At 42.5% G+C, this 24,250-nt stretch overlaps 1 protein-coding gene across 1 annotated transcript; it reads left to right on the forward strand.

Annotated features, from left to right (window-relative positions):
• The first annotated feature begins 100 nt into the window (after positions 1–100).
• LOC121913050 (ankyrin repeat and IBR domain-containing protein 1-like) lies at positions 101–20,947 on the forward strand. Its single transcript, XM_042435696.1, has 21 exons — positions 101–308; positions 3,895–4,249; positions 7,677–7,848; positions 7,989–8,120; positions 8,749–8,940; positions 10,569–10,686; positions 10,829–11,049; positions 11,991–12,079; positions 12,173–12,317; positions 12,540–12,700; positions 13,049–13,137; positions 13,450–13,580; positions 13,731–13,865; positions 13,985–14,071; positions 14,203–14,269; positions 14,462–14,607; positions 15,229–15,407; positions 15,613–15,664; positions 15,852–15,908; positions 16,072–16,195; positions 16,507–20,947. The coding sequence occupies exons 2-21, from the start codon at positions 4,062–4,064 to the stop codon at positions 17,997–17,999; spliced, it is 3,978 nt and encodes a 1,325-aa protein (XP_042291630.1). The 5' UTR covers positions 101–308; positions 3,895–4,061; the 3' UTR covers positions 18,000–20,947.
• The last annotated feature ends 3,303 nt before the right edge of the window (positions 20,948–24,250 follow it).

The raw sequence follows: 24,250 nt of genomic DNA on the forward strand, positions 1-24,250 counted from the left end.
GAAAGATAGTTGTGCTAAAAACCATGGAACCCAGACAGCCAATCAGGTGAGAGCTCTCTGTGTGACAGTTGGCACCGGGCATGCGCAGTGAGCTTTTCTCTTTGGCAGCAACAACAACATACTGAGGTGGTCCGGTCAGTCTCGCCCCTCCGCTCTTAGCAGCAGCATCGTCGTCCCCGCCGGGTCCGGTGGCAGAGAGGATGGTCCAGCGGAAAAGCAGCCGGAGATGCGAATGACAGTGATGAGATAATGGCTCTTGATTTACGAAAGTTTCGAACGTGCGACTAGCGACCAAGTGAGACGATAGGGTAAGTAAAAACGGCGGAGATATTGGATGTTTTGCTGCTGTAAAGGGAAGGTAGTTGAGGCTAACACACCGCGCTAACCTAACGAGAGAGCTAGCTTCGGTAACGGCAGGAAGGTAGACTCCTTTGGGTGTTAACGTTTCCCCACGGCGCCGTCACGGCTACTGGGGGACGCGTTTGCACTCAAGGTAAAGCGTTTTATCCGCAACATTTCAGACAGCCGACACAAACACTCTCTTTCCAGCTGGGTTAGTAATTCACACGGACTGTCAGTGTGTTGAACAAAGGAGCTTTAACCGTGGGGCCGCATGGACAGAAACATGCAGAGAGAAGTCGACTGCTGTTTGTTTTGTGCTCCATTTCATGCTGACACACTTCTTCAGGGATAACCACACGAGGTCTGACCTGAATATTTAGCTGATACGGGGTGACCTAGCTAATTTTGGTAAATGCCGAACCGCTCCTGAAGTAAGTTGGGCAGTACCTCATTATGCAGCTCCTGCCTGACTTTGACTCTTTGGTATAAGTTTTATGTCTCTCGGCAACCTGACTTTGTCCTCCAGAAGCAATGACCCACCTGTAGTTTGACTGAGATGTTTGATTTTGATGTTTATCAGCTGACAGCAAGTTTTGAAAACTCTGATGACATGACAGTGGATGGTTTTCAGTTTAAATTCATGTTATAGTGATAGTAACACTGTAGTATCTGTAAGTTAGCCCTTTAAATAGAGGTTGAACTGCTCTGTTGTTCGGGTTTTCTTTCAGCAACAATCAGCCATGGCAAGCTGATCGTAGCTGGGTGTTTGCAATTGATCACAGAGCTGAAATTCACATCAACATGATATTAAGATGTGATATGAGATAGACAGTGATCCTGGTAAGGCTACAAGTAATGATTATTTTCATTATCAATTACTCTGATTTCGATCTGAGAGGATTAGTCAATCACTCAGCTGTTTGACAATCAATTAATCCTTTAAGCCATTTATCAAACAGAACTGGCAGATACTCTGATTTTAGTGTCAAATGAGAGGATCTTTCAGATTTTCTATATTTTATATCATGGCTAACTGAGTATCTTTGAGTTTTGAACTATTGGTCAGACAGAAGTTTTTAAGACATTGTCTTGTTCCTTATGAAATTATGGCGGACATTTTTCACAATTTTCTGACATATCATTGACAAACTAAGTAATTGATTTTTGAAGATAATTGTTAGTTGACTAAATTGTTTTCTGGTTTAATTGATTCATCATTTAGTTGATAAAATATCAGAAAATAGTGAAAAGTGCCCAGCACGATTACTCAGAGCCAAAGATGATGTCTTAAAATGTTGTTACATCATTGTTTTGTTCCACCAACAGTCCCAAACCCAAAGATATTCAATGATATCAGCCACAGAAAAGCAGTAAATCATCACACTGGAGAAGCTGTAACCAGAGAATGTGTTATTTTTTGCCTGAAAAAAACATTTAATAGTTGTAGATGAATTTTCCATCAAGTGTTTAATCCAGTCAGTCTAATCACGTCAGCTCTTACTTTCCTAAAAGCACCATGAAAGTCACACCCAAAATTTCGTCATAAAAAGCGGGATAACGGGAAACATTGTGACATCTTTATTTTATGGAAATGTGCGTATCGCCAGCTGGGATTGAGTGCAATGACCTGGTTTCTTGTGAACAGAAAATCATCAGAAAGGAATTCCAGACAAGATTCATGTGTTTGGGATTCCTGAGCTCATGAGTCATTAAGTCTTGATTATCACATTGCTTCACATAGGGAATACCACATCTACACTCTGCCTGTTCTGTGTAGACCTGTGCTACCAGTGTGACTTAACAGTGTTAATTTTTAAACACAATTCATGAGCGTACCGCTGTTTCTGGTGTGGATTAAGGCTAATAGGTCAAGTGAAACACTTCCTCAGCCTCGCTCCGCCCGACCACTAAATGACGTGTTGGCTCTAAGAGGTTTCGTAATAGCAGATAATTGCGCTGTCACTGCCAAGTGCCAGCAGCAGGACTTCCCTGGAATTCCAAAGTTCATCCATGTCCAGACTTCCTGTCCTTATTTAGTATGAGAGACAGAGAGAGACTGGCGAAGATACACAGAGGAGTGAAGTGAACTGGAAGTAAACCAGTGTGCACAAAACAGAGAGCCAAGCAGACAGACTGACCTATTAACTATAGTAACCCCATCCACCACTACAGCCACTCCAGATATATACAAACAAAGACACACACACACACACACACACACAAAAGGTCTGGTTTACTACTTCATCACAGGAGCAGAACTTACAAAATGTTTGCTAATATTCAGCAGCCTCTGTGCGGCCCCGTATGTCTCCGTCTGTCAGTGTGCGTTTTCTCTGTCTGCGTCCCTGTCTGTCACCGCATAGAAATGGGAGGCAGAAGAGGGGAGGCAGCCAGCCATGTTATTCAAATGTTCCAGACCCTGGCCAGCCAGCGGCCAACTGTAGCTGGGCTAAAAGAGGCTCTTTGTGAGGGTTAGACAGATGGCCATAGAATGAAGACTGTAATGATACCCTCAACGGCCCAATACGCACACAGACACATGCACTCGCATACAGCCTCCGCTCATTACAGGATGTAATGCTGTGTGTGCCTGTTTGTGTCTTCAAGACAGGACAAACTGTGTGTGTGTGTGTGTGTGTGTGTGTGTGTGTGTGTGTGTCAGAGAAAGAGGGAGAGATGGGGGGGGGGGGACAAGGAAGGAAATGAAGCAGAATACATTGATAAAGATAGTGATTATGTACAATGTGTTTCAAGAAATAGTGTGTGTTTTGTTTGTTTCCCATATCTCTTCCTGTTCACCACACTGTTATTACTTACTCTCGTACGGCGTGTCGTATTATTTACTTGTGATATTAAAATGCTTGTCATGGCGCTGAAGAAAGTTTAAAAAAAAAAACAACAACTGAAAATCTTCAGGAGTTTTATCAGTTGTTGCTGGTAGAGTAGTCTCAGCTGTAGTGGCCATAGCTGTGATTCTTTTGATTCTTTGGTTTAGAGCCCGAGAGGCAACGTAAAACTGGTTTGGACTCAGAGTGTTAGTGCTGCATGGTTTAACACACTCTGACTCTCATATCTCCAGTAGCAGACAAGCATGTGAACAGCCTAATATATGCAAATTCCTCTGAAAACGCAACCTGACCGGACTCGCAGTGGCCAGCTGTGGCAATATTGACCATGCCTTTCATCAACTGACTAAAAAATCAATGGCTTGGATATCATTAACCTTCCCCTCTCGCCTGCCCTCTTTATAATTATCTCTCCGTCTTTCTAGCTTCTTTCTTCAGTCCCTCCATTTTCCTTTCTATTTCCGGTAAGATAACATCCTTGCTGCAGCACGTCAGCTGATCGATGGATGGACTGATTGATTGAGCCGCTCCGTCTGTCTCTCCCGTTCCATCCGTCTCCCTCCTTCTTTGCTCGTTATATTTCTCTCGTTTTTCCTCCCTTCATCATCATCTGACTCATTCTAATTCATTCCTCTTCTCATGTGCTTCTTTCTATCATCCTTTTTCCTCCAATCAATCTCTCCCTCTCTCTCTCTCCTACTTACAGGGCAGGAGAACACTGAACCATGTTGCTCTAAGTTGTGACCTGTGGTGAACGGGGGAGGAAGAGGAGGAGGAGGAGGAGGAGGAGGGCGGCGGCGGCGGTGGTGGTGGTGTAGGCAGGCAGGAATTTGCCACAGCTCCCTTTAGGCGGCCCTTTGCAAGCTTGAAGCCATGGGCAACACAGCCACCAAGTTCCGCAAGGCCCTGGTGAGTGGCGACGAGGCCCTGGCCTGGCAGCTGTACGAGGGCAACCCTCAGTTCAGGGACGGCCTGGATCCGAATGCGTCGTATGGAGAGCAGTACCAGCACAACACACCACTGCACTACGTCTGCCGCCACGCCATGACCCGTCTACTCAGGTAAAACACGTGTTTTATGGTTCGGATTTAGCTCAGAACGACAGAGCTGTCGATTGAATTCGACAGTCATTTTTGAGGCTGCAGCCTGTAATGTTGTTAAGCAGTTATCCGATATCGTTACAAAGGCAGTTATGCAAGTGAGTCATATTAAATTGAATAACAATTAGCGTTGTGTCAGCTTTAATAGAAGTCTGAGACTCACCGTTTTCATAATTGCGTTTTCAAGTAAGTAAGACATCTTGCCGTACAGATGTCCAAAAATGTCAGTCGCTGTCAAAGTATGTAAAGGTAGAAAGTCTCAAAAACCGTGTTGACACATGCCAGACACAGGAGAAGTGCATTAGTAGTGAGGAACAGTGGCAACCAACCAAAATTAGACCCTCAACAATGCTGATTTTGTAGGATATTTGCTTAACAAAACTGCAAACCACAGCCTCAAAAGAATGACAACTTAAATGAACACATGTGAGAGTGTCAAGAAAAAGAGTACTCTGCAAATTTTTACACATGACGTTCAGAGCGCTTGTCATGAAGAATAACCTTCAGCCTGTGAAAACAGTTGCATAGTGTGTTCTTTGGCTCTGAAGGGAGCTTTCTAATGTCTGAGAAAATAACCAATGATGTCATCGGGGTTATCTCTGGATGGGCTTAAACAGAAAGCGTCACAAACTTGGGATGTGGAGTTTGAAAAAAGTCAGCCTTTAGGAGGCAGAGAGGCTCTAACGAAAGATGCTACTGGGTGGCATTATGGGAATTGTAGGATCCAGGTGTTTTTGGTGCTTGACCCATTATGGGAACTGACAGATGCCTGTGCTATATAGAGTTTGACTGTTCTTTTTAAAATATGGTTTTAAAATTGTGAGTAACCCAACATAATGGAAGTGCAATGCTAACCACTTTAGAGTGTTAACAGATTTGAATTCACTGCATGGTTATTATGTTGTAAAGAGTTTCTCTTATTGTCCACCCCCTCTGTACAGTTTAGTCCATTGCATGCACACTTGATTAGAACAGGCGTACTCACACTCCAGCAAACCCTCCCTTGGATAACGTCCTTAGAGGATCAATAAAGAAGAGTCTAACTTAACCTAAAACAAAGGGGTCAAAATCAAAAAACATACAGAGCGAGACACCAGTGTGTGTTTTTACCCCCTGCAGGGATAATCAGCCTGCTGGCCATGACCAAGACAGCTGATTCAGTGACTCAGTAGCTGCCCTTACCTCCTCCTCTTCTTCCCCCCTGCACTCTTCCCCTCTCTCTTGCCCTTTCTTTCCATGATTACGGGGGGGGGGGGGGGTCAGAGGAAGCCGTTTTGAAAAGGCCAGTCAATTATCTGTGCATCTGCATGTGTGCACCCGTGCGTGTGTGTTCTGAGGGGGGGAAAATGTGACTCCACAAATGCTTAACATGTCCGAGTCTGTGAATATAACACAGTGAATCAATCGGTGTGCTATTTGTGTCCCTTCCTACTAACCTATAATGGGCCAGAGAGGCGTGCTGAATGCAGCTCCCTGCTCCTGATAAGTATCAGAGGAAATGCGTCTTTGTTCCAACGGCTCGATTGGACAGAGGCAAGCAGATAGACGACCGAGAAATCTCAGACAAAATAAAGACTCAGAGAGGACAAGCGTGGGCTGGTAGATGCAGCGTCTGTTTCTCAGATTATTTTTAACACGTAGCCGCTTCACGTTAGTTCCCTCTTCTAGTTGTCTCTCCGTGGGCCGAGTTGGCTAGTACTCCCATGAGATGAGTAAAATCACAAGTTAGACCTATTACTGGAAAAATGGGTGTAGTTCAGGAAGCGTAACCCTTCCTCCACAACAAGTGAGCACACAGTCTTAGAAATATGTGAATAACAATCGTGGCTCGGTCGCTCATTGTGAACAATTGATTTTTCTGTTGTTTGAAGGAAGACGAAGACATAAAGCTTGTTTATGGACATACAACAACATCCCAACTAGGAGCAAAAAAACGTCTCCTTTTATTCCTACTTAACTTCCTTAAAATATGAGGTGTGTTTACACTACAGGACGGGTTTAGCTCCTTTTTGGTCACGCACCTCAAACTAATTCAGTATTTCAGAGTGAAATGTACGCTTTTAACTCTCCCCTGAGGTTCCCTGCCTTCGTCTAATGCCTGTACGGTTTGAACAGCTTTGGTGTTTGACGAATGCAGCAAAACATGCGACGTCCCCCCCGCCAGCCTGTTGTTTCTAGTAGACTGATATTACAGCCATCCATCCTGAACTTGAGGCTTTGTGTGTGTATACATATGTCTGTGTGTAGAGGCAGGGGGAGGGGGTTGTTGGGTTGTAATTGGGAGGGGAATAATTTGTGATTATTGCTGTGTGGGTGAATTGGCGGTACACTGTCATTAGGGGGAGGCTGCAGGGGGCTCGTGGCTGACAGGATACGAAGGTCAAAAGTGGAAGAGCACGACAGCAGTGGAAGAATAGGTTGAATGGCTGCACAAGAACATTCAAGTGCTAATTCAATAGTGGCTTCTGCTGTGTCCAAATTACAGAGGGAGCAGAGGAGGAGAGGTTTTACAACACGTTTTTTTAAATGTTTTTTCAACCAGTGGAAATCTTGGTATTCTATACTTTTTTTTTTTTTTTTGCTGAATTTGCATCAGAAAGAAGGTTGTTTCAAATGTAATCGTATTCAGGTTTTGCCACTGATCAAAAAGGATCAGGCTTTTCTTACTGATGCAGCTGCCATAAGATTTAAAAGGATGTAAAATAGAAGAGAAGATTGAAAAGGACAAAAAAAAAGCAAGTATAAGGATGCAAAAGATTTTTTTTTTTTTTTAAATGATGAAAAGGTAGAAAGAAGAGGAATAGAATAGGTGGAGCCAAGTAAAGGAGTGGAAGGAAAGCTAATCAGTAAATGGAGGTTTTGACAGACAAAAAGCAGAGAAAAACTATTTGCTAAACAGAACTGCAACCGCAGCCTGGCTCCCAGTGCAACTGGCACATCCATCACCGTCTATGGGTGTGTGTGTGTGTGTGTGTGTGTGTGTGTGTGTGTGTGTGTGTGTGTGTGTGTGTGTGTGTGTGCGCACGTGTGTGTATGTGTGCACCCGCCAGCCAGAATGTCCATTATCCCAGAGATGTTAAACAGAAATAGTCAATATTCTGCCATCTTTCTTCTCCTCCTCCTCCTCCTCCTCCTCCTCTACCTTTCTTCTTAACCACCAACACTCACACTTATCCCACAATCCATCTCATCCTCCTGTCACCTCCACTCATCCCTTCATTTTCCTCCACATCTCTGACTCTCTCTTAAGTGTGCTTCACTTTTCTATTCCATTTTTTTTTTACCTCATGCTCCATGTCTTCTTTCTTTTTCTCTTTCCATTTCATTTCCGAGCTCCTCTGAACTTGTGTTTTACTCATCCCGTCCTTTCCTGACTTCTGTTTGATAGGTCCTTCTTGATCAGTAAAGAGGGGAACCCTAACAAGCGTAATGTGCACAACGAGACGTGCCTCCATGTGCTGTGCCAAGGCCCACAGATCCTACTGCTGCCAGAGGGGGCGCTGTCACCACGACTGGCCCGACCCCAGAGGGATGAGCAGCGCCGCGCGGACTCCCTGCAGGTAGTTCAGTGTTCATGCTTACCGTGCATGTCAGTGAAAATGTACAATTTAAACATTAAGGGAAATGTTTATGAGCATACTTAAAAAGGTAATTTCTGTTGACATAATGAGTGTGTATTTGCGGGCTTTCTCACTGCCAGATGATCCTGAGTTGGACGGGGGCCAGGCTGGAGGGAGGCCAGTACGAGAAGGCCAATGTCAACGCCACCGACAACCACCACAGCACCTGTCTGCACTACGCTGCCGCTGCAGGAATGAAGAGCTGCGTGGAGGTGAGAGAAACTCACACAGATCCATCTGTATCCTGTGTGATTTTTACAGCAAGTAAAATCTGTAGACAGTGTTATGCGTATCCCTGCATCTAGACTCTAGATGTGACAAGGGATCTGATGATAATAAAACACAAAACAGATGCTCTAGAATCTAGAGCATCTGTTTTGTGTTTTAGTATCATCAGATCCCTTGTCTTTTAAAAGATTTTACAGCTTTTGAGTTTGGAAGAACTTTCTGAGTATGCTGAATTTATACTTCTTAACCTTTCTTCATTTTACTCAACCTCCTTTTTTGCTGTTTCACTCTTCCCCTTTCACTTTCTTCTCCATGTTCTTATTCTTTCTTTCCTCCTTTTTCCTTCATGTGTCACTGCCTACTTCTCTCTTCTCCCAATTCTTCTCTGTTTTCTATCATCTTTGACTTCTTTCCTTCTCTCCTCCCTTTTTTTTTTCTTGTTCACCCTGATCGTTCTCTTTGTCTGCTCCACTTGCTCTCGCCTCTTGGCTGCTTTGTTTTCTTTTGTTGCAAGTACCTTCATTTTCTTGTTCCTTTCTATTATCACTCCTCTCCTCTTTCTTCTCTTCCTCTTTGTTCTCCCGTTCTTCTCTCCTCGTTCCCTCCCTCTAGCTGCTAATTCAAAGCGAGGCGGACCTTTTTGTGGAGGATGAGGACAAGCTTACGCCATGTGACCATGCCGAGCGGCATCACCACACCGAGCTGGCCCTCAGCCTGGAGTCACAGATGGTTTTCTCCTCCTCTTCAGCTCAGCAGTCAAACACAGACGCACATGGTGAAACCAACCTGCTTCAGTACAAGGAGGTGAGGCCACAGTTACGAGATCTGAGGGTTTCCTGCTGGTTGTGTATTTTAAATCAGTATTGTTATTATATTATTATCGTGCATTTTGCAGTCACAGATCTTAGTCATAGATCCAAGCAGAAGACATTGTTGCAACTCAAAAACATTAATGATGGGTGTCACAGGAAATGTCCTCATGTTTCCTGTTAACTGTGTGTAATTGTTTGGATTTAGATTTTGATATTAAACTTATGTAAACTTAAATGATAATTTGAGTATTTATTGTACTGGTTTGTTGGTAATATGATGTCACCGTGTCATCATCTTTACTCTCTTTACATCAAGGAAATACATCTTGGGGCTTTTTCATGTTATCCTTGACATTGTTGTGTTGTGTTATTGTTAATGTTTCCCTCTAATAATGCCAAAAAAACATAACTAAAAACTACGCCAGGAGCTTACAATTTCACACAGAAAGTTAAATAAATTCTGAATTTAAACTGAATTTTTCTTGTGGAGTTTATCCAAAAAAGTGATGTGTGCCAAGCAGCAGCTTGCTTTTTTCAGAGGAAATGGTGATAAAGAAACACAATTAACACAACAAGATTATTCCAAAGTAAAAAGGTAAATGGTAGCAAGTCCCAAAAACGCTCCTACACTCACTCAGACAGTGTTTTTAAATTCCTGCAAAGATGCAAGATGATAACATTCTCTGAAGAGGTTTTTGGTAATCTGCATTAAAACAAATAGGAGACTAATTGTGTGATAAGTATTCTGAAGGTGTTTTATATGATCTAACTCTTTTATGTTCAGCCAACATGGGAATTACTTCTGCTGAGTTCAAATAAACAATGTTGACACATAAATTAACTTGAATGGTTGCGAGTCAAAGCCTGTTTTGTGTGTCTATTTGCCCAATCCTAACCCCCAGAGGCTGTATTTGTGCACAAACAGACTTACTTACTTTTACTTTTCTGCATTGAATAGCTTCCTGCTTTTACCATTCAAGTGTGCAGATTGTGTAACACATTAACCATCACCACTACACTTCTAGATTCTTACTGCTTACCCTCAAATGTCCCAACTTGTCAAAAGATCTGCAATTTCTTTCTTACAAAGTTCTCGTTTCATAGGTCACAATTTACTCTAGTTAATTATAATACTGTGAGTATACACATACACATAAATACCCTGTTCTAATGGTTGTATTCAAACAGAGAGCACCAGCGCAGTTCTCTAACAGCGGCTGCTGCCAACTGATAACAGTTTGATCTTCCTTCCTGCAGCTAAATCCATGCTAATATTTAATCTCTGTTTCCCACCGCCACCCTGACTGCCCCACAATCCTTGTTCTTTTTCATTTTTCTCACTCATTTAAAAAAAAAAGAAATCTTTTTCACTTCCTTAAACATAATATCTATCGCACACAGTTCTTGTTTTGAGTTAATACCTCTCTCTTCTCTCGCTTTATGTCTCATAATTCCTTGCCCTCACCTACCTTTTGACCCTGTTTTCTTGAATCTGCTCCTCGAACTTTACTGGTTCCCCACTACCTCTCTCTCTCTCTCTTTCATCTCTCCCACCTCTTCATTTATCTGAATTCATTTGTGTGTACTCTTCCTAACATGTCTCCCACCTTGTCCTTTCAGCCTTATGAGGGACTGAAGCTTCAGGACCTTCGCAGATTGAAAGACATGCTGATCGTGGAGACCGCAGACATGCTGCAAGCTCCCCTCTTCACTGCTGAGGCCCTGCTCCGAGCACATGGTGTGTGTTGTTTGTCTATTAGAGCTAACATTCATGAAACCTTGACCCTCAGTGACATCTGTGTAGAATTTGTTGGTGTATAAGCGGCTCCCTCTCTCTAAACTTGTGTGTGTGTGTGTGTATAACCTCCTCCCTCTCTCAGACTGGGACAGAGAAAAACTTCTGGAGGCCTGGATGTCAGACGCTGAAGGCTGCTGCCAGCGCTCGGGCGTGACCATGCCCACTCCTCCACCCAGCGGCTATAACGCCTGGGACACCCTGCCCTCACCCCGCACTCCCAGGACCCCTCGCTCACCCCTCACGCTCACGCTCACCTCCCCCACCGACAGCTGCCTCACACCTGGCGATGAGGGCCTGGCTACGGTGAGACACAACTTTTTAACTGGCATCAGTGTTTAAGTTAACTCTTGTAGATGCACCGAATCTTTTTTTGAAAACCGCTTCTGTGAAAGGAGTTATTGAGTCCATTCATGTGGAATTACTTGGTAAGCCGTGGTGAGAGTATTATTGATAATCATAGATATTTCCCTCTAAAGCTCTATGTGCCTGAAGTTCAATGTTCTGTTTTATTTTATATTTCTTATGAATATATTTATTTTAATTTCAGGCATCGAAATGTAAAAGTTGTGACTGTTAATGCCTTAAGAACTGTTCATGAAGGCATTTGTGACACATCAAAAATGTCAGATTTTAGTTAAGCTTTTCACAAGTACATCTCATCGGCTTATAATAGTTTTCATAGTTGGTTGCAACTGTCTCATTTGTTTGTTTATAGCAGGTTAATGTCTAATCTCACTAGAGGAAAAATATGTAACCTCCGAAGATAATTCTCCTTTTCGCTCTTTGTAGTTGACTCATGTTTGTAAATTTTATCCTCTTGTCTTGTCTACTGCTGCTCTCGCGGCAGGTCTAATTACACATCCAGTATTCATCATTTGTCTGTCTGCAAATCCTGGCTGAGGTTAAACGTTTGCATTTTCACAGTGTTCAGACCTCAAGCTGTTACACCGCTGAAGACTAGTACAATCTAAAGTAAGGTTTGGTGTATTTTGTAAGGGATTTACTTTAAAGGTATGTTGTTGGATAAGTAGGGAAAAATATATCTGTGGCAGTCACAGTATCAACTCCACAAGACAACAAAAACTGAACATTACAAGCTTCACAGAGGCCTATTTTATATATTATGTTCCTGTTATTTCGTCCATCCCCTGTGTATAATGAAGATGACACAGTGAAGGTTTTTGAATTGCAAGTAAATGTAATATAATTTTAATACAATTTCATGTCTCTCTTTATCTCTGCAGTGTGGAATCTGTTTGTGCTCAATCTCAGTGTTTGAGGATCCAGTGGACATGTCCTGTGGCCACGAGTTCTGCAGAGCCTGCTGGGAGGGGTAGGAACCTGTTTTTATATGTTTGTAAATGTCCTTACATATTTCAGTGTGTTTAAACGTGTCTGCTACAGTTTTCTTGTGCGTGTTTCTCAGGTTCCTCAATGTAAAGATTCAGGAGGGTGATGCTCACAATATCTTCTGTCCGGCTTACGAGTGCTACCAGTTGGTGCCGGTGCACGTGATAGAGAGCGTGGTTTCCAGGGAGATGGACCAGCGATACCTTCAGTTTGACATCAAGGTAGAAACTCCAAGAAATATTGAGCTTAAGGAATCCTTTTCTTTTGACTGTAAATTTATTTAGTGTGTCTTTACTCATCGCCTGACTTCTTGCTTCATGTTTTAAATTTCCTTGTTTCTTCCTGTTTTTCTGTCATTACCCAATCACTTCTGCTCTGTACACTCCCTTCTGTCTTGTGCTTTGTTATCACGTCTCCATGCCTTCACCTTCCCTCCATTTCAGGCCTTCGTGGAGAACAACCCAGCCATCCGCTGGTGTCCTGCAGCACGTTGTGAGCGGGCGGTGCGGCTCACCCGACCAGGCCCCGGGGACAGTGACCCACACAACTTCCCCCTGCTGCCCTCCCCAGCTGTCGATTGTGGCAAGGGTCACCTCTTCTGCTGGTAGGCTCCATGAATTATTGGCTGAACACACATGCAGTTATGCCCCTCAGTATGTTAACTGATGTAATGTTTAAGCGACATTTTGTTCTGTGCATCTCTATTCAGTTCATGCTGTCATATTTAATGCTGCCGTTATTGTTTACAGAGATGCTCTAAAAACTAAAAAACCAATATCTTAATTACACAGTGGAAAAACATTGATTTCTTGGTAGGTTGTTTGAATTATTTGCTTTCCTGCCCCTTTCTGTCTCTAGTAATGACTGACAACTTGTTATGCGACTTTTAAAGTATCAGGTCATTGTATTTTTACTGCATTTAATCCTCTGTTCACCCCCTCCCTGTCTGCAGGGAGTGCCTTGGCGAGGCCCATGAGCCATGTGACTGTCAGATGTGGAGGAACTGGCTCCATAAAGTCACAGAGATGAAGCCTGAGGAGTGTAAGTCTGTCCTGTATTGTTTGTGTTTCCACTAAATCTCCAGCGTTACCAGGGCTCATTTTAATTGGCACCGCAGCACGCTGGCACCACAACGAGGCAGTTAACAGCAGCTGTCAGGATGACCTACCGGGATGCGTCTAATATATTTTCATAATGTAGTGGCAGGTGTTCAGGTCATTGATATTTGCCAAATGTGCGACTGTTTGTGTGCGTATGTGTGTGCTGGAGGGTGTATCTGCAGGGCAGGTGTTGTACAATTGAGATGTTGCTAAAATGTGTATGCGTCTCTGTGTTTGCATGCGCTTTCAACAGTGGCAGGTGTGAGCGAGGCCTATGAGGATGCTGCTAACTGCCTGTGGCTGTTGACCAACTCCAAGCCGTGTGCCAACTGCAAGTCACCCATTCAGAAGAATGAGGGTTGCAACCACATGCAGTGTGCCAAGGTATACGTGTGTCATCATTTCTACAGATACTGCTAGAAGGAATAAGCTCAGATCGATGACTATGAATTATTTTATGTTTTTATTCCAGTATGTAATGTATTTTGGTTTTATTTATGAAATGAACTCATTCACTGCTTCCCCCTCTTTCAGTGTAAGTATGACTTCTGTTGGATCTGTCTGGAGGAGTGGAAGAAGCACAGCTCATCGACGGGAGGCTACTATCGATGCACTCGCTACGAGGTCATCCAACAGCTAGAAGAGCAGTCCAAGGAGATGACTGTAGAGGTATAAACACACACACACGCACAAGGCTGGTCACACACACTTAATTATACTAACATTTACTGTACGCACACATGCACTGAGAGGTTTTTGATGAAATAAAGTTGTTTTTTTTGTTACAGGCAGAAAAGAAGCACAAAAGCTTTCAGGAGCTGGACCGTTTCATGCACTATTACACCCGCTTCAAGAACCATGAACACAGTTATAAGGTAAAACAAACAGAACATATACTGTGCACACACATTTCTAATGATACAGAGCTGCCTGGAATTACTAAAATTAAGGCATGCATTACAAAATGATCATTAAATGTTTGTATTCTCTTCTCTTTGTTTGTTAGTTGGAGCAGAAACTTCTGAAGACAGCTAAAGAGAAGATGGAGCAGCTGAGCAGAGCCTTCATTTGCCGTAAGTCTCTTTCAGTTAATTGTATGCTCATTACAGTTGCTAAGAGGTGTATAGAAACCCAAATTCTTACTTCTTGCTACAGGAAAGGTAGAGGCTGTACTGGTGTGTCTTCTTATTTTTAATTAAACTGGAGACTGAGACTGCCAAGTATTAAATTCATCCCAGCGTCTGTGTTTCTGTGTGTGCATCCAGGTGAAGGCACTCCTCCAGACACGCGGTTCATCGAGGACGGTGTGTGTGAGCTGCTGAAGACGCGGCGCGTGCTGAAGTGCTCTTACCCATACGGCTTCTTCCTGCAGCAAGGCAGCACCCAGAAAGAGATATTTGAGCTCATGCAGGTAATCTAAATAATACATATCTGACATGCATGTATCCTCTGCAAGAACAAGATGTAACAACCTTTAATGCCCCTTACAGACAAGTGCGCTCATTATACTCCACAGTGGTTGCACACATAACGTTAGTACCATATAGCTTTGCACAATCATGCTGAGTTATGATATAGAATGAATTGCAGTGTTTGTTTGCTAGCCAATTATCTTGCAAATTAATATTTTTGATGCTCTACCAAGCAAAACAAACAAAACAAGGAGTATTTTTATTCTGTGTTAGATAAAAACTCACATTTTCTGATAGGTCGGTTCCTTTCTGGTGACTCAGGGATTGTATGATAGTTCTTCTTAAATTATACAGAATGTTGATATTGAAGTCAAGCAGAATTAGGCATAGCCTTGCAAAAACATTTGAACCGCTAGAGGTTCATTTCATCCATTTTTCAGACATTTAAACAGGCTTAAGATTGAAGTCTCCCGTGAGATCAAGAATACTCAAAATATACTCTGCTCGTGTCTTATCTACAGCACCAGTTGAATACGAGTTCCAAATCCCTTTTTAAATCTGAATTTCCAGTCTCTGCTTGAACAGATTAAAATGAGCATGTTGTCTTTATGTCCTCCCAGACGGACCTGGAGATGGTAGTGGAGGATCTGGCCCAGAAGGTCAACCGGCCGTACCTGAGGACTCCGTGCCACAAGATAATCAGTGCAGCGCGTCTCGTCCAGCAGAAGAGGCAGGAGTTCCTGGCATCAGTGGCTCGTGGTGTGGCTCCCAACGACTCCCCTGAGCTTCCTCGCAGGAAGTACGAACAAACACGCACATTCCACACAGGCTGTTTTTTGGCTTCTGTTAACAAATTGTCTGTAGAAGAGACACTGACAGGGATAAATGAGACAGTGTGAAGTTATAAGAACCTGGTTACAAACTACACTAAAACAAAATATTAAGTCATCTGGTTCATGTGTTTCTCTGTAACACAAACATGACTGTGTTTGTATTTGTTTCAGCTTCCCTGGAGGATCATGGGACTGGGAGTACCTGGGCTTTGCCTCTCCCGAGGTAAACAGAAACTCCTCTTGTCACATCATACACTGAAACACTAACTGTTTCTCTTCTGCTACCTTTTTTTAATTCATGCCCAGCTAATGCTACTCCTAAACCTGCGCATAGTGACCTACTTCTGCGTTAGGTCATATTAATGCATGACTACAGCTGCAGCTGACTTAGTTTGCTTGTGTGTGTTAAGATGGGGAGTCGTCACTCCGTACTGGGACCAGGAGATCAAAGGGAGAGACAGTCACAGGTAACACATAGAGATCTGCTTTTATCTCACACTAGACCTCTGGCATTTTGTGCAAATGCATGGGCTAAATCCTGTTTTATGTGCCTGTAAGATGCAAAACAGACTTAGGATATTCACTCGAGCAGTGGTTTTGTAATAACTTAACTTGAATGGCTCCTTGCAGGATTATGCTGACATCCAGTACCGTCGTAGACACAGGCCGCGGCGCAGAGGAGATATGCTGAGTCTGCACAACCTTAGAAGCAGCAGCAACACACCAGAGACCAGCAGGAGGAGTGACAACACAGGTCTGGCAAACATTTTAATATATAAAGAGCTTTATTACAAAAAGAAATGTACGAAAAGTTCTTTAAAAAAAAAAAAAATACATAGCGTTTTGGAGATGAACTCAGTGTGGGACAGGTACTATATTCACCTACATATGGTGTCATATAAATTGTAGATTTTCTAAAGCAATATTATTTATTTGCACAAACTCAGACAGCCAGTAAATGAGATTTTAAATGTATTGCTCCATGAATCAGATCTGATAGAAGTACAATCTGGCATCAAGCTTCACAAAGCACCGCTTGTTTTAATGTGACATTTTGTGTTCCAGAGGGTCCAGAGAGGAGCGAGGGCCGCAGGAGAGCACTGGGCTCCCTGGACGAAGACGATCCGAACATCCTGCTGGCCATCCAGCTGTCGCTTCAGGAGTCCCGCAGAGAGCGAGGCCTGGAGGGAGGCATGGAGGGAAGGGTGGAGCTGGAGCGTGGACTGGACAGAGGACAGGAGAGGGGGCCGGGACCCGCAGGAGACCTGGGTGACGTTGCGTTGCACTCTCTCAATAAAGACGGTCCTCCGGGAGCCAGAGGCTCGTCCTTTCCCACTTCTCTCCTAGATCCTCCTCGCCCCCCAAACAGGACAGACTCCACCTCCCAGCCTCCCATGCCTAACGCCCTCCCACTCCCTCCCCCACCTCCCTCTCTCAGTGCAGAGCTGCTGGAGCTGGGAGACAGCCTTATGAAACTAGGGAACATAACCACTCCTTATGACCTAGACACACACACACAGGAGCAGCTCTGCTCACACCACACATACAACCACAGTGCACTCTCTGCTCCCTACGCCATGGAACCCGCTTACAGCGACTGCAGCCATAGACAAGACGCGGGTGCGCTGAATACCCCGTATGTTCTTGACCATATCACCATCACAGACCCTCGCTACGACATAAAAGAGCAGAGTTACTGCCACACAAGTACTTATTTGGCTGAGGCTGAGCACACTGCCTCCTGCGCACTTGAACGCACCCAAAACCCCGCCCATCCTAGTTTATATAACCGGGAACACGCAGCCACGTATGACAGCACCCCAAAACCGGACAGCTCTTACAACCCTTGCCCAGAACACAGTAGCTCTTACACTCCAGAGTGTCCTGCTGCCTACGCTCTCGAACAGCCCCCCAAGTCAGACCCCCAGCCCCTCGCCCAGTTGTGCCTCCCTTCTCCAGACCTCGAGCCGGAGCTGCTGCTTTCACCGGTCATCCCCCCGGGGGGCCCTTTCACCCCCAGTGACCCTCAGAGTCTGGAACCCCTGGACCCCACAACCAGTGCCCAGCTGCTGGACAACATCATGGCCTGGTTTAACCACAACATAAACCCCCAGAACAACCCCCAGAGCCTGGCCCTCATCCCCTCCCCGCCCACCACAGAGACTGACTCCTCACCTGACACACACACCGAGACTGAGTCAGAGAGCCAGACCTCCCGGGACGTAACTCCCGCCCCGATCTGGCAGCCCCTGGAGGGTGAGCCAGAGGCGGACAGAGGGTCTGTGAGTCCCTGTCCGGGTGCTGCGAGCGTGGAGGGTCAGAAGAGGCCCTGCACTCTGGAGCTGGAAAACAGAGAGGCCGGCGAGGAGGACGTGGACGCCGGGTGTGTGGCTGATCTGTCGCTGGACGAAGCGCACACACACCCATGCTCACACGCCCAACGTGGAAACAGTCCAGCACACACTGCCGCAGCCACAGAGAGAGACTTAGACCTCATGCTTCAGTTAGAGGGGGACCAATCACCTGAGGAGTGGGAAGAGCAAGTACACTTAGTGTGAAAGAACGACGTAGAGAGACGAAGGTCGAGCCAAGTACGGAAATAGTGGGTTTGAGGGACGAACCTGGAAAAGGAAAGAAAACTGAAAGAAGAAGCAAACTGGGAAAACTAGAGAGATCACTGATGGATAAATATAAAGATATAATGTCGGTGTTTGGGGTTAGAGTGTTTACTGTATGTATTATACTGTATCTAGAGAGGACATAAAGCCCTGCGGACTTTGTCCAGTAAAGATGATGTCATAAGCAGTTTGATTTTTTTAAGTGCTTTTGTCTGCTGTAAAAACAGACAAACTATTCTTTAAAACAAATAAGTGTTTAAAACCGAGTACATCAATGGAAAGCTACTGATATCATAACACATAAAATGCTGCACATGTTTTTTGTTTTTCTTTATTTTATTTATATATCCCCACTTTCCTGTATTTGTCTTCTCAGTTTGTTCAGGGTGAAGTTTTGGTGCTGATCACGCTGAAATCCAAACTTGCCTCGCACGCGCCCTACCGAGCTCTTAAGAGTCGGCCCACACTTTGCTCACACACACTGACCCCCAACCACGAGCCTATCCGGAGCTCCGAGAGCCAAATAACTGTAACCTTGGAGCTTGTTTAGCGTACTGTACAATCAGAGGGCCTGATTCTGTTTTTTGGACCTTCACGCACACTGTGCCTGCTTTAGAGAGCCGACTCACTACTGATGTTTCCTTTTTGGTGCGCTGCAAAGAAAAGAGACGATACACCTAAATGTCTGCTCGGTGAGCGTCACACTCGTGCTTGTTGGATTTTATGATGGTTCGAATTCTTTTTGTAATACTCCAGTGATCCGCAGAAGAGAAATGGTCAGAGGTCAGTCTCTCCGCTACAGAGCAGCGCCCCACAGAGTTGGTAGAGTTGGATTCAGTGTCTTTTGCTCAAAGACACTTAAGCATCATGGGTGCTTGTTGTCTTTTTTTTTTCCTGCTCACATAATTCACCTGCTACCCATCCAAATACTTCTCTGCCTTTATCAGAGATTAGCTTTCACTCATTAGTGTCATCCAGATTACTGTATTTTACTGTTGCTTTGGCTCAGTTTTTAAAGTGTTAAACTCTGTGTTCATCACAGAATTTTAATCATTGTGGTATTTTTAATTAAATGGTCATTATCGCTGCTGTCAAACAGTAACAGACTCATCAAACAGTCTATAGTGGTCATTTCCTCAAGATTATATAAATAACAATGAGGAAAAAAATGTCAATGCAAAAGTCAGGATTTGAAATGCAGACTAAAAATGTAATCTAAGCATTTATAGTTCAGTTTTGTTGTTGCACTTTTAATGTGAGGAGCATTTTGTGTTTAAACATAAGCATTTAGCAGTTCAGTTTGTCTATTTGCATTTAAGAGTTTTGTACAATGAATACTGAGCTAGAGCAACTTCAAAACGCTGTAAATGGAAACACTCCTGAACTCCGTTAAGGTTTTATAACCACAGTTTGTTTTTTTAAATCATATCTATTCCACTACTGATGGCTAGCACAGTGTTCTGTTGATAGATGGGAGATGGGTTTTTACTGTAACTTATCCTTTTTTTTTTTTTTTTTTAATTACGTTACTCCGCCTTTATAGAGATGAAAAATTCTTCCAGTTGAGACCAGAGTTGTCGGGTCTGTGTGCCTTTTTTGTTTTGATGGTATTTGTTTCTTTGTCGGTATTTATTGACGTCGTCGCTAAACAAAAGTTGCTGATGAAAGGTGATGGAGAACACACCGCTTTGGCTGTTACTGTACACTGAGGTTCTTGGTGCACATTCGTATCATTTGTCCCATTCCCAGAGAAGCAGTGTCCATGTTTGGCCATTTTTACCAGCTCAAAAAGTGCTTTGAACTTTATTTTTCAATTATCCGCTCCGAGTACAAGAGTTTCCACTATAATTAATATCCACTTCATCTGAATGTTGTTCGAAATGTAGTTGGCCTTTTGATTTTTATATTTTATTTTTAAGGATCTTGATGATGTAGCACCCTTGAATCCTGGGTTGTCATCCAGCCTCTATTTTAAAAACTTTTTTCCCCCTCAACTGTAATGTTTACACAGAAATTGAACACTGCCTGTTGTGTTGAGATATGATTTGGTGCTTCGTGGACTTGGACAGTCATAATGAAGTGGTTTAATGATACTTTACATCACGCCAAAGGCATGTAGAGATGCTATATCCTGTCCAAGAGCAGATTGTTTCTCCCTTTATGGAAGTAGCCAGTTATACAGAATGTGATATGCAATCAAAAAAAAAATGCATCACTTATATTTTATGATTTGAAGTTTCAATTCCACGTATTTCATATAAGCAGACAGGACGTGGACATATTTAGCGTTTGAAACTTTTTTTTTTTTTTTTTTTTTTTAAGTGAAGTGGTCTGGAGTGCTCCACTGAAGTGATTTTAAGTATAGAGGAAGTGGCAAACCCCTAAAATGACACCCCCACCCCCACCCCCTCTCTTTTTCTCGCTCTCTCTCTGTATTGAACATTAAACTGTGAAGGAGCTGGACAGGTCGAAGGTGCTGACGGTGACATTTCATAAAGACGACTGAGATGTGAGGGCAGACGGTTTAGCCCACGACACTTCAGACTTGGCTTGATTGAACAGAACTGCACGCGTTTATTTGGGTTGCATGGTGCAACATGGAAGCACTGAGTCTGGGGTCTTTATTTTTGCACAAGCATGCTGTTGATGTGTTGCACTAATCCAGTGCTGTCAGGAAACACGTGGAGGACTGATGAGTGTTGCTTTTATTATTATTATTATTATTATTATTATTATTATTTCCTTTTTTTGTTTTCTTGGTTTTAGAATTGGATTTATGGTGTGGTGAATGGTCCAGTGCCATTTTATATTCCATATATAATGTTTATATTTTAACGATCCCTCAGCCAACAACTACAGAATTCAATAAAAGGAATTGCACTCTCGTAGATTATACTTGATACATTCCCAGTCGGTCCATAAGAGAGGTTTGATGTGTGGCCAAAACTGTAAATGAAAGTGTCAGTGCAAAGTTTACTCTCAATAAAAACAACTGAAAGTGTGTTGCTATGAGATGTTTCTAAGTTCCCTGTGACAGCGATTCCCAAAGTTACCTGAAATCAGCAAAAAAAGAAGGTGTTACTTCACACGTCTCTGGTAGGATATTTCATGTTAATGGTGTTTCTTTGCCTCAATCAATCACTAGAGTGTTATGTACTATTAATGTGAGACAGGTGAGGATTCTCTGCCCCATGGTTGGGCTGCCATCCAGTCTGCAGTCAGTGAATCACTTCATCTGTTGATGATTAACAAAGCAGTGAATGTGATTCGGTAATTTATGAGACATTATTTTAAAATGCGTAAGTATAGTCCAGACTTGACTCTTCACATCTAAGTACTGTGACTGGAATGAAACCATACATAGTTAAAAATCCCCTACACACACTTTATATGTTTAGGAATCCTCAAAATAACATCTCCTCCTCTTCTCTCTCATCAAAACATCCAGAAACGATTTATATGTAAATATTTTTCATTTCAAAAATGTAACTGCTGAACAGAGGATGACTCCTACTTCACCTCTTCTGAAAAAGATCAATCTCAGTGTACGTGCTCTGGAGGCTTCACATCCCCCCACATGAGATTTGTGCCATGATTGGCTCTAAAGGGGAAGTTGTCCATTTTTCTTTATCACTTATTCTCTAGAAGGTTGCAGGGGAGCTGGAGCTGATCTCAGCTGACATTGGGTGAGAGACGGGGTAAAACCTGGATGGGTCACCAGTCAGTTACAGGGTTAACAGACAACCATCTACATTCACAGTCACATCTACAGCACCTAAAGTCACCAGTGGTTTCAAACCTAGAACCCTGTTGCTGGGAGGCGACGGTACTGATATTCCCCTTATTATGCATTGTGCAATTAACCACTGCACCACCATAGCACTTGTCACAAAATGTGCTCGTGTTAAACTCAGATTTTGGGTGAGCAGAAAAAAACTTTCCTCTTTCAGCAGATGGATGTGAGAACAGTGAAAACAGTCTTCTGGTGTCAAACTCTGCACATACATCATTCTGTACAGTGAAGCTCAAACATCCAACTGTAGGAACAAGAAGAAACACATTTTTTAATGGTGGGGGATTTATAGTAGTGGTGTGGGACTAATTTAGTCACTTTTAAGAATTAGTACCTTTCCAAAATGAAAGATAGACAGATCTTTAGTAACATCTACTGGCAACAAGTGGAAACCACAACAACACACCCACTGTGACAGTAAATTCTACATTAAGAGTTTATTTACACAGTTTTGATTAACATCTGAGCTCTTACAGTACTTCCACAGTGTCAATAAATATCTACACCTCCAGCAGCTGCAAGCGGACTCAGGTAAGGTGGTACCACACATTCAAAGTTTCTTATGCGTTTTATTCCTAAACTAACAAACAGCTTGTTGTTGCTTTGTTGTTAGTTTTAAAGTCATATATTACAGCCAATTAGGTGAATGAGGCTATAAATTCTGTATAACTTCTATCCATGTAACCATTTCATAAGTAAATGTAAACTACAGATATTTTCTTCTTGATGCTGATTTTGTAAATCTGAAGTAGAATCAACAGAAGACATTTTAACAACATGTCACAGTAGAAAAGCACAGCTGTAAATTATACAATTACTGATGGCTGAATTCCATTTAGCTGCTTCAGTTTCAGTAATAATTAAGAACACTTTTCCTATTTCGCTTTTCCTATTATGAAAAGTCAAAATGTCTGCTGTGAAAATGACCTATATTGCAGGGAGGAAAAAAGAGCATAACTTATCTCTTAATACACAGTGTAAGTTTTTATCTGCTCATATTACTAACAATAGAACTGATAATGATCAGAAACCTGTTTGTGAGTAAAATATCATATCCATAAATCAAGAACAAACTATACTGCTAAATGTAAACTTTTAGTTTAGTTTAGTTTAGTTTAGTTTATGCAGTGTTAAACCATTTCTGTAACACAAACTTTTAATTTCTTTTAATACTTCACCTGCCCACACATCTGTAGCTGCTGTATATTTAGTTATAGACTTGTGTTTACTGATATTCCCCTTATTATGCATCGTGCAATTAAGTGTTTTAAAAGCAGTTAATGTTCATTGGTTTAATAACTACAGTTTAAATCAAAAACTGAATACAAAGGGTTATTTACAGTCTGTGGTTTAATCTTCTCTTCACTGTACTTCACTCTCATCTGTCTTAAAACAACAGTCAGGCACCCAAATGAACGCTGAAAGAGGTTTTCCTCACTGTAATTATTCCTCCTGTTCATTCTGGTTATTAAAAGATCCCCTTCAAATATGCTTTTTTTAACATCAACTGAAAGTCTATATTTAGCAGCATTGTTTGTTCTTAATGTCTTTATTGAAAGACAAAGACGTTTTCAACAATCATCAGTTGTTCTATTGTTAGTAGTATGAGCAGATAAAAACCTGCACTGTGTATTAAGACAGTGGTTCCCAACCTGGGAGTCAGGACCCCACAAAGGTTACTGGATTAATCAAAGGGGTTGTGAGAAAATAGGACAGGATAGGATACAGAAGACATAAAACATATTTTGGACACCAAAATTGTCTTTTTTTTCACGCTTTCCTCTAATTTTTTTTATTTAATTTCTTTTAAATTTCTGTATTTTACCACTTAAGCCTCTAAAAGTTATTCAAATAAAACAATTTAAGTCCTCTTTCTAGACCTGCAAGGTTAGTCGATTCATCGATTATTCCATTATCAAAAGATTAATCAGCAACGATTTTGATAATTGAATAATTGTTTTAGTCATTTTTTAAAGCAAAAATGTAAAAAAAATAAGCTGGTTTCAGCTTCTCAAATGTGATGATTTATTGCTTTTCTTTGTCGTACACGATGAGAAACTGAATATTTTGGACTGTTGATCTGACAAATCCAGACATTTGAAGATGTAACCTTGAACTGTGGGGAACTTTAATGGATATTTTTCACTATTTTCTGACATTTTATGGACAAACTGATTAGCCGATGAATAAAAACAATAATCGGTGTATTAAATGGCAGACGAAACAACATGTGACGAGGGATCCCAGGTAGACTTTGCTTTATTTTAGGAGGTCAAGGCCAAAAAGGTTGTGAATCACTGTATTAATGCCTGTAATAGCTGTGTGTTCATCCCTCCACCGGTGGGCGGTAGTTTGGTCAGGTATTCACACGTAAAGCTTCTTCTTCCGGCGCTCATTT

This window comes from Thunnus maccoyii, chromosome 15 (assembly GCF_910596095.1).
Source record: "Thunnus maccoyii chromosome 15, fThuMac1.1, whole genome shotgun sequence".
Taxonomy (NCBI): domain Eukaryota; kingdom Metazoa; phylum Chordata; class Actinopteri; order Scombriformes; family Scombridae; genus Thunnus; species Thunnus maccoyii.